General features: G+C 28.3%; 1 protein-coding gene and 4 long non-coding RNA genes across 5 annotated transcripts; all 5 read left to right on the top strand.

Annotated features, from left to right (window-relative positions):
• The first annotated feature begins 1,879 nt into the window (after nt 1-1,879).
• Nucleotides 1,880-2,383, top strand: LOC110892063. The gene is made up of 2 exons (XR_002565799.2): nt 1,880-1,988; nt 2,126-2,383. It is a non-coding gene; the product is annotated as an uncharacterized LOC110892063 (long non-coding RNA).
• A 1,050-nt stretch (nt 2,384-3,433) lies between these two features.
• LOC110892064 lies at nt 3,434-4,764 on the top strand. Its single transcript, XR_002565800.2, has 3 exons — nt 3,434-3,650; nt 3,824-3,840; nt 4,698-4,764. It is a non-coding gene; the product is annotated as an uncharacterized LOC110892064 (long non-coding RNA).
• Nucleotides 4,765-4,862: 98 nt separating this feature from the next.
• LOC118483676 lies at nt 4,863-6,243 on the top strand. The gene is made up of 3 exons (XR_004871030.1): nt 4,863-4,963; nt 6,050-6,118; nt 6,195-6,243. It is a non-coding gene; the product is annotated as an uncharacterized LOC118483676 (long non-coding RNA).
• Nucleotides 6,243-7,124, top strand: LOC110892065. The gene is made up of 4 exons (XR_002565801.2): nt 6,243-6,310; nt 6,455-6,642; nt 6,738-6,806; nt 6,909-7,124. It is a non-coding gene; the product is annotated as an uncharacterized LOC110892065 (long non-coding RNA).
• Nucleotides 7,125-8,338: 1,214 nt separating this feature from the next.
• On the top strand, nt 8,339-9,403 carry LOC110888340 (putative F-box/kelch-repeat protein At1g12870). The gene has a single exon (XM_022135870.1). The coding sequence runs from the start codon at nt 8,339-8,341 to the stop codon at nt 9,401-9,403; it is 1,065 nt and encodes a 354-aa protein (XP_021991562.1).
• Nucleotides 9,404-10,877: the final 1,474 nt, after the last annotated feature.

Below are 10,877 nucleotides of genomic sequence, written 5' to 3'. Positions count from 1 at the left end.
AAAGCTTAGGGCTATTACCATGCTTCTACAATTATCGAGTATGAGCACTTGCTTCCCCCCTCGAGGGTCGCTTGTGCTATAGTCATCATGCTTATTTTCACGACTTTAACCATGCTTTCCGGAATCATTCAACAAGTGAATGTTCCGAACTATCATCCCTCTATAAGGGCTCATGCTTTTGACCCGTTTTGCTTGTCTAATTCACTTTGTCACTTCTGTGACATAGTGAGTTTTTCCTTGTTTACAAATTTCGATATAACAACATGAAGCTTACAATAAATGAAATTTAGCGAGACTATAGATTACATACCTTCAAAGCGCACCCTTTAAGCGTGTGTCACCCCCGGCTTGTCCACTTGACGACCCGGATTCTTTACCTAAAGAGTTCCATTCGTATCAAATTTAGAACTCTTTTATACTCAATAACGGACAATATATTACTAAAATCAGATCTGCGTTTTGTCCGATTATTAACACTTTGATCTTCACTTGGGCGTTTCTACAAACACCTAGTGATCAGATTTCTACATAATCATTACTTGGTTCTTGACATGTTATTTACATCTAAATTCACTTCAATTAAGCAATTTTACACACTTTAACATTCAAATTACTGAATTTCATCATACAATTCAGTTTTTCACTAGAATAGAAATCATAATCCTAGTGTTTGTCTAGTCTCTACAATTTCATAAATCACCTACAATGGTGATTATAAATTCTTCAAGTATCATGCAATGCTTTTCACAAATAATCATCTAGGGTTTAACCCTAGACATCATATTACTTCAGATTCATTCATGTATCACATATTTAGGCTAAATTTCAGTCTCTCCCATTTAACCTAGAATTCAAGATGAAACAAAATACCAAAATTTTACATACCTTTTGATCCTTACAACAAGGGGATCACTAATTTATGTTCAAGACTTGATTTAGGGCAGATTTAAAGCTTCAATTTAGAGATTTGATGTGAAACTAGGGTTTGAAGAAAATCCCTTGGTCGCCCCTGCCCTTTGTTCGATCGATACCCACACATCAGTGTGTGGTTGTGTATTTTGTTTACTAATTTTGTAATTGAGTTTTAAAATTTGACAAGATTGGTCCCTAAACTTGTTTAATATGCAATCTAAAAGATTTAACCTTATTATATACCACCATAAGTCTTGTATTTAACTAGGTTATAAATTCCTAGTTAATTGATTATAAATTTACGGTTCTAATTTAAGGTTTTATATTTCCAGGTTGTTACAGCCATAAACAGATGTTTGGACTTAAACCAAACATCTGTTTAAGGTCAACATCTGTTTGCCTATTTGTCAACATCTGTTTGACTTTTGGTCAACATCTGTTTGAATTTTGGTCAACATCTCATTTAGTATTCAACAGAAATTTGAATAACTCAACATCTGTTTAAGTCGTTTCGTTTTCTTGAATTTTATGTAATCTTGTAAAGAAGTACAAGAACAAACATTTTTACAAAATTCCAAATCACCCGATCATGTAAGTGCATTGAAGTAAAAGTGGAAATGATGTTATTTATGTGGTCCTGTTGTCCTTTTGTTTGACCTTTAATATGGGTTCATGATCTAATACGGTGATGTGAAGACATTGTTGTTGAATCCAATGAGATGCTTGATGTAATGAGGTCGTATTAATAACAAATAATCTATATATATATATATAAATGAGATGGATTTGGGCTAGGTGGCATTTGTATTTGGCCATCTTGGCTGATGTGGCAACTTGGTTTAGGAGGGAAATCACACAAATTCACAATGGACACGGGATCCAGAAAGCATCGGGTCGGACTTTTGGATTTGGATCAATCATGATGGATCCTTTATATATGTCTTTTTTTCTAATTCTTCTTCCAAACTCTTCAACAATCTTCACAACCCTAAAACCAAACCCTAGATCAACTCAACCTTTCTGGACGTCACAGCGATTTCTCATCTCTCTAATCAGATCTTCTTCCGCTATTGAAGGTATGTGGTTTTACCCTTCAATCTATTTTTCTTAGCCGTAGATTTTAATTTTATTCTTTTGATTTCTCTTTCTGATGTTATTTTGTTTCTTCACATATAATCTACCCCACATCTTTGTCGTTGTTGTTCCATAACAGATTCATGTTAGCAAGAAGTATTTTGATGATAAGCACCGAAAAAATTCTACCTGCACGTCTATTATATATGTAGTACTACAGATTCGATTCTGGCATAAATGTCCGATTGATGTTAACTTTTTTTGTATTCTTATTAATTTTATGGAAATTGGTTGATTAGATCCGTGATGACTGAACGTTAATTTTAGTGTAAAATGTTTGAAAATGTTTTAGTTTTTGGATTGCACGCAAGGTGTTTGATGAAATGCTTGAATGGGATAACGGGTTTTTTTTTCATAATTTATGAGTTTATATTGATGGTTCTCTATGTTTGTGGTGATTTAGTAGAGTTTTTGATGCACTTTTTATAGATGAATTCATGTATGTTTTGCTTAGATCTAAAAGATTTTATATTGAAGCGTCACATTGAGTTTCAGAGACATGGCTTCTGGGTTAGTTTTGCTTAGATCTGATCTAATGTTGTTCCGGTATATTGAAGTTCTTCAGTTTTAGACGATATTTAAGTTTTCTGAAAAAATTTATTATTTTGGCGGAAAACTGATAATTTGAATCCTGATATGTAGTAGTTTTTCGTGATTTTTTGATTTTTTTTGTTGTAATTGTTGTAAATGATTGTTTTTATAAAGATTGTTTCGATTGCTAAAAACCATTTGTTTTCTCATTTCTGTAGATCCGATAAAAGAAATTAAAGGTGTTTTGTTTTTTATGTTATTCGATTGTATTATACAAAGTTGTTTTTATGAATATTGTTGTGATTGCTAAAAATCATTTTTTGTCTGATTTCTGTAGATCTTATCAAAGAAATTAAAGGTATGTTTTTATTTATGTTGTTCGATTGTATATAAAGTTCATTTTATAAAGATTCTTTTGATTTCTAATAACGTTTTCTTTGTTCTGATTTCAGTAGATCCGATCAAACTTTATCTTTTTCTTTCTTTGGATTTCTAATAATCTTTGTTCTGATTTGTAATAACTTTTTCTTTGTTCTGATTTCTGTAGATCTGATTTCGGACTCCGATAATTCGTCAATCAAAAGAGGTTAGTTAAGTGTTATAGTTATTTTATCTTTTTTAAGTATGTAATATGTAATTTTATCCTTTATGTTCATTATTTTTTTACCTATTAATATATGTTCTGAATGATTTATGGTTTGTATTTTCTCATGGTGAACCCTCAATCTTTTTTGAAATTCGGACTCGGATTGTTAGTCTACCAAAATAAGTTATGTTGTTCTGAATTTTGTAGATCCGATCATAAAATTGAAGGTATGTTGTTTTAGTTTGTTGTTTATCTACCATGCATCTTTAATCTAAGCGATTGAACATTTATATTTTTTTTGCAAACAATATCAAGATCAGAGGTTTTGTTATCATCATCTACATTCTCTGATTTATGTAGTGTCTATGAACGTTAATCATGTCTTGGACATTTATCAAACTTACTGATTTTTGTTTATTTTGATTTTCATGTGAATCCCTAAATCTTGGATAACAATCGGACTCCGATCATTCAACAAGCAACAGAGGTTAGTTGAATGTTATAGTTGTTTTATCTTTTTTAACTTTGTAATGTTTGATTTTATCATTTATGTTCGGTGTTTTTTTTTTTCAAAAATTAATAATATATGTTCTGAATGATTTATGGTTTGTTTTTCTCATGTTGAACCCTCAATATTTCGTGACAATCGAACTCGGACAGTTCGTCGACCAAAACAGGTTAGTTCAATTTTCTTGGTGTTGTTTGTTTTTTGATATCTATAGTCTTTGGTTTTAAATTTTGTCTTTATGCTATATTTTGAGAGTTTATGTGATTATCTTTTGAAGTTCATATGGTTTGTTTTGTCAGTTATATTTTTTTGCTATTTAGTTATGTTGTTAATTATTTAAGGATACTTTAATTTCTTTTAAAATTGTTTTTGTTTCTATAAACAGATGGCCATTTTTAATGTTAATTTTTTGTATTCGAAATTATTATTCGGTTTCTGTAAATAGACATTGTTTCTATAAATAGATTATCTTTTAAAATTATTATTCCTTTGCAGTTATGGATCCTAAAAACAACGCTCTTTCGTTGTTAAAGTTGATTGATCACTATAATCCTAATTTTTTGATATGTTTCTTTAGTTTTCAGTTTTTTTTAAATTAGAAATATATGTTTGAATGATTGATTGTTTGTATTTTTCCATGGTGAATCCTTAATCTTTTTTAAAATTCGGACTCGGAATGTTCGTCTCCCAAAAAAGGTTAGTTAAATGTTGTTGGTATTGTTTGTTTTTTGATGTCTATACTCTTTCTTATTTCTTATTAAATTTTCTGTTTATGCATAATTTTGAAACTTTATGTTATTATATTTTAAAGTTCATATTGTTAGTTTTGTCAGTTATGAGTTTTTCTATTTAGGTTTAAGATACCTTTTATTTATTTCTAAAGATGTTTTTGTTTTCATAAACACATTACTGTTTTTAAGGTTAATTTTACTATTCTCAATTATAACTCTGTTTATGTAATTAGACATTGTTTCTATAAATAAGTTGTCGTTATATTTTTTTAAAAAATTCCTTATTCCTTTGCAGTTATGGATCCTAAAAACAATGCTCCAATCGTTTTTAAAGTTGATTGATGACTATCATCCTATATTTTCGGTATGTTTCTTTGGTTTTCATTTTATCAACAGACAAAAAGTTATTTAAGCTTATAAGTTTTTTTTCGATTCATAGGAAATACCGTATTATGAGCCAGCTTATTGTGGGAAGGAAAAGTTCCATATGCTCAATGTATTGAACTTATTGATGATGACTTATGCAACTGCAGGAGTCTGAATCTTCTTCGAACACAAGAGGTTAGTTTAATTTTATAGTTTTTTTGGTGTTTTTTGATCCGGTATAATGATAGTTTTCATCGTTTATGTCAATCTCTATAATTTTTAAGTTATTTTGTTTAATATTTTTTTTCGCAAATCTAACTATGATATTTTTTGAAATTTAAAAATCTTTGTTTTTTTACTAATAAATTTTGTATTGTATTAATATGTATTAATGATTCTTTTGTTTTGGTTTTTTATTTCTGTTTTTTTTTCATGATTAACTAATAAATTTTATATTCTGTTAATTTTGAATCCATTAAAGATTATGTAAATTTTTAGTGTGTGATATGTTTTTTTCGGAATATTGATTGTGTTTCTAAAAATAAATAGGTTTTAATTTTTTTTGAAACCGTTCCTTTTTAATTATTTGTTTTAGAAGTTTCTCCCGATATTATAAGTTTGCTTCTATAAATAGTTTAGCCTTTTAATTTTTAAAAAGCCTTCATTTTTAATTTCCATATATGGATTAGAGTAACAACTGTCCTTCATTTTTAAAGCTTATTGAGGAAGATGTCTCATTACTTTTGGTATGTTTATTTGTTTTTTATTTCTGTTTTTCTTTTTTCATGATGACTATGATCCTATATTTTTTATATGTTTCTTTAGTTTTCAATTTTTTTTTTAAATTAGTAATATATATGTTCTGAATCATTGATTGTTTGTATTTTTCCATGGTGAATCCTTAATCTTTTTTGAAATTCGGACTCGGAATGTTCGTCTACCAAAACAGGTTAGTTAAATATTGTTGGTATTGTTTGTTTTTTGATATCTATACTCTTTCTTATTTCTTATTAAATTTTATGTTTAGGCATAATTTTGAAACTTTATGTTATTATCTTTTAAAGTTCATATTGTTAGTTTTGTCAGTTATGAGTTTTTCTATTTATGTTTAAAGATACTTTAATTTCTTTCTAAAGATGTTTTTGTTTCCATAAACACATTACTGTTTTTAAGGTTAATTTTTATATTCTCAATTATAACTCTGTTTCTGTAATTAGACATTGTTTCTATAAATAAGTTACCATTATTTTTTAAAAAAAAAATTCCTTTATTCATCTGCAGTTATGGATCCTAAAAACAACGCTCCAATCGTTTTTAAAGTTGATTGATGACTATCATCCTATATTTTTGGTATGTTTATTTGGTTTTACATTTTATCAACAGACAATAAGTTATTTAAGCTTATATGTTTTTTTTCGATTCATAGGAAATACCGTATAATGAGCGACCTTATTGTGGGAAAGAAAAGTTCCATAATGTCTTGAAATTATTGATGATGACTTATGCAACTGCAGGAGTCTGAATCTTCTTCGAACACAAGACGTAAGTTTAATTTTATCGTTTTTTTTTGTGTTTTTTGATCCGATATAATGATAGTTTTCATCGTTTATGCTAATCTCTATAATTTTTAAGTTATTTTGTTTATTTTTTTTGGCAAATCTAACTATATGAACTCATTTGTAACAGTTAGCAAGTTAGCAAGCGAAGGCAACTTTCCGAGTGAGCTGAAGGCATTGATAAACAAGAGGTTTGCGTTTAAGATAGCCATAGCTTCGTTTAATATAAAATAGAAATCAGATGGCTACTCTGTTTCCAAGTTGACTGAAAATCCTTCCATCATCAAAGATCTTGATACTCATTTTGATGTTTACCAGGTTCTATATGTACCCTAAACGTTAACTTAAATTTTTTATTATAGAAATCTTATACCACTTATGAATACTTATTGGAATTTATGAAATACATACAGGCTGCTGATGAAGAACCTTTAGATCCTGTTGCTTCTGATCCAAATCCAATTGTTAACGTTAACATCCGGGTTTGTTAAGCAACTTCTTTATATCAGTAAACCTTTATTATTGTTTTGTATTCAACTTTTATGTCCATTTATATTTTTTACTTTTTAAATTTTGTTGTACAGGATTCTGTTTCCCGTGTCGTTGATGAAGACACTCCCATGTCCAGTTTGAACAACAGCATCTTTACTACACCCTCTGGAGCTCATAATAGTTGTTCTTCAAAGATGCTGGACAATGAGCTGAAGCGTAATTTGGAGACGGTTTATGATGTGGATATTTGTTCTTCTCAGTCTTCAACTAAACCGCGTCAGGGTGATTGTGAGAACAATGAAGGTTTGAAGATGAAATCAAAGCTGGAAAATTAGTATTAACATTTAATAGTCATTTCAGTTTTTTCGAACAATTTGAGATGTTTTCTTTTGGTTAATTTTTTCCGGAACATTTATTTTAGTACTTGATGTTTGGTTTCATATGGATATTTCGTTTATTATCGTGGTATTAAAAGATTATTTGTTTGCTTTAATATTTATTAAATTTCCTCTTCTCTATTGCATTAATTCAAACCTTTTTCTTTTGTTACATGTAAATTGAATAGTTTTATGGATTAAATTATTTTACATAAATTGTCAAGTTAATTTATTTTGTTAGATAATATTTATTTTTACACAATTATTTGTTTAAAACTCAATAATATAATTTACATGAAACATTTTGAGATCAACGGATTTGACTAACATCATTTTTTCGCCTAAAATTCCGAAATCACATCTTATTGGTTTTAATATTCGATCATCTATTCCATGCGATTGTATTACAAAATGACCCTTTCATTGTTTTATGTTACATGGCATTCTTTTAATGAAATTTTTATATACTTTTTAAAGCTTTCAATGAAATCTTAAGCTGCAATGTTATTTGATGTTATTATTTACATATTTTTTTATCTACATCTACATTGTATATATATGATATTAATTGTTCGATATATTTGAACTGTATTAGACTTTTACAAAATTAAGAAAGATTCTTTCCTTCCCAACTTTTTTTTAAAAAGAATATTTTTTTACGATTTATAATACACGTATTATAACATATTAACATTTGTTTGTAAAAAAACATGTTATTCGAAATGTAATATTGATGATATAATATTTATCCGTTATTTGATTAATTTAATTGATTAAATACCAAAAAACAAAAAAATACTTTAAAATATATATAATTTTAAATTTCGAAACACTTATTAACCATTAATCAAGATGATCTACATAAATCTTTCATAAGTTTTTCATTATTTGATAAAATCGTATATTAAAAAATTAAGGTTTCCAAATTAGATTTCCACTATATGATGAAAATCCTATAAATACCCATATTTCGTGTAATTCTTACTCATTAGAAAATTCATATACATAACACCTCCACTTACACGGTTAGTTACTTTGTACTGTATTATAAATGTTTAATCTTCCATTGATAATTATCAATTTTTTATACAATAACTTTGTATTCAATCTTTTTTTTTATTTATTTTTTCAGATTATTAGGAATCATGGAACTTATTGGGGATGACATGATATTTGAAGAGATCTTATCGAGACTACCTGCAAAGGCAGTTTGTCGTTTCAAATGTGTTTCTAAACAATGGTGTTATGAATTATCCACACCAAAGTTTGTTTTCATCCATACTCGGCGAGTTGGAAATTCAATACAAAAGAAGCTGCTCTCCTTGAAAGAAAGTTCCATAGTCGTTGACGACATAGTATCTGGTAACTTAGAAGTCGATACTAGCAAAACCGTAAATTTTCCATATGATGTCCATCCATCCTTTTTAAGCATTATATGTTCGTTTAATGGTCTGATTTTAGTTTGCATTAAAAGGAATCCCAATGAGCTGGTCCTTTGGAATCCAACGACGAGACGTTTTAAGTTGATATCGGACGACTACTTTATTCGTTATTTTGGTCGACACTACGATACTGGTGGAATGTACTTAGACGAGGACAACGATCTAAAAGTGCTTCATATTAATTGTTACTGGGACGTAGTTACTGCTCGTGTATATTCACGACGTCATGACTCATGGAGGAAATTAAACTTCTTGAACGGAACTCAATTCGCTTCAAACTTTTATTCATGGTCTTCTGGAATTTATTCCGGCAAAACAATATATTTCATTGTTTCAAGTTACTGGATTCCACCTGGTGAAAGGAACATAGTTGCTTACGATGTTATCTCTGAATCTTTCAGTTTACTTCGTTTTCCGGAGCGTATTGAAGTCAATCCTTGCCAAGTACATTTTCTAACAATTTTGAACAAGCTCCATGTCATTGTTGTTCATTATGCTGGTGAACTAATTGCAGATTTAGTCAAATATGAACATGATGACTGGATCAAGGTCTTTTCTTTCAATAAGGCTCGCATAGTTCAACATTTGGAGCCTCAGCAAAGGACAAATGTAATTCAAGACAACAAGTGGTTGATAACCAGTATTTGTGGAGATACTGTTGAAGTTCTACTTTGCAATGATTCTTTTAACTACATCCAACATGTTGACAGCTACAACGGACGGAAAGGCGCATTATTTTTGGAGACAACTGTTTCGCCTTTCGATTAAAAATTAGGAATTAATTTGATACTATTTCATCTTTTGTTTCTCGAACAATCTAATTTGTTTCAATTATCTGAAATTTTATCCTATCGTTACTTTAATAATAAAAGAATTTAGTATTATTTTTCATCTTTTCTTATATCCAATTAAACATTACAGTAAATTACATATTTTAACATTCACTGTGGTGACTGCATTCTTTATTACCAAATACCATCATTGATTAAGATCCATCCTAAAAAAATTACAAATCTTATAATTAAAAAAAAATATCTTTGATGTTTATTAATATAGATAATAGATTGTAACACCGCCATAAGCATTAACAATAAATATGGAAAACTTTTTAAAAAAATTCGTATATTTTGATTATACAAAATAAGATATGTAGTTCAATAGTTTAGAAATTATATATGTATTTCAATACAAAATATGCTGATCATAATTTCCATAATCAACTTTTTTTATATGCAGTGTCTAAAGGTGTTTCTAAACATATATAGTAATCAAATTATAGGAACTATTACATATTGTTGTTTACTGAATTTATGATTTCATATGAATAAATAATTAAAAAACATACACATGACGTTTCATGAAGAAACTATTACATATCTATTTTATATTATAAGATGTTGTTCACATATTATTTATGTTGTTAGTAATATTTTTTTAATAACTAATTAGATGCGGTTTCTTTATGTAACGTCCTTTTGTAGGTATTTCTTATGGCTGAAGGTTCATCAAGGTATTTATTTTTAATTTTGTTACTTTATGTAACATCTAATTTGTATTATCTTTGTTTATTTTTTCATATTTTTTTATTTTTCTCACACTAACCTTTACTTATTACTCTTTATTAATGTTGTAATTTTTAAATTAGTTTCAGAGGATACTGGTTCTGTAGGCTAATGAATGTAGCGGACGAAGTTATTTTGGTATTTTGATAACTTACTTTATAATTCATATTTATTATTTTGTTTTTTATCATTATTAAATACACTTTAATATTATTGTACTGTTTATATATTTCTTATTATACTAATAATTAAGAATGTATATGTTTGTTTTTTTAGTCTATTCTGGACGACGCTGCGTGCAAAATATGGGGTGTAGACCAAGGCCCTACAAATGTCATGATACACACTGAAGATGAGTTTATTAAAAGCTGGCCTATCAATTAATAGAATATACATGTGAATACTATGAAAATATGCACATCTTATTTGTTAACTTGCTTTTTTTATACTTTTTGTGAACATATCTTTCACTGGGAGCTTAGTTACCTTGTGATGTTATTTAGAATTGTCTTTTAACTTGCAGATCTATAGTGATGGCCGCAACAAGATATTATAGATGGCTCTGAGAAAGAGTAACAGTTGTTTGTCTGGAGACACTTTAATTCTTAACAAAAGTAAAAAAGTTTATTGTTTTTTACTTTAGTGCATTTTAACTATATTTTCATATTGTTAACAAGTAA

Source organism: Helianthus annuus, chromosome 11 (assembly GCF_002127325.2).
Source record: "Helianthus annuus cultivar XRQ/B chromosome 11, HanXRQr2.0-SUNRISE, whole genome shotgun sequence".
NCBI classification, from domain to species: domain Eukaryota; kingdom Viridiplantae; phylum Streptophyta; class Magnoliopsida; order Asterales; family Asteraceae; genus Helianthus; species Helianthus annuus.
Note: the sequence above shows the minus strand (reverse complement) of the source record. Positions and strands in the feature narration are given on the sequence as shown.

Coding starts and splice junctions, on each gene's coding strand:
- LOC110888340 (XM_022135870.1), top strand. CDS start 8,339: ATGGAACTTATTGGGGATGACATGATATTTGAAGAGATCTTATCGAGA.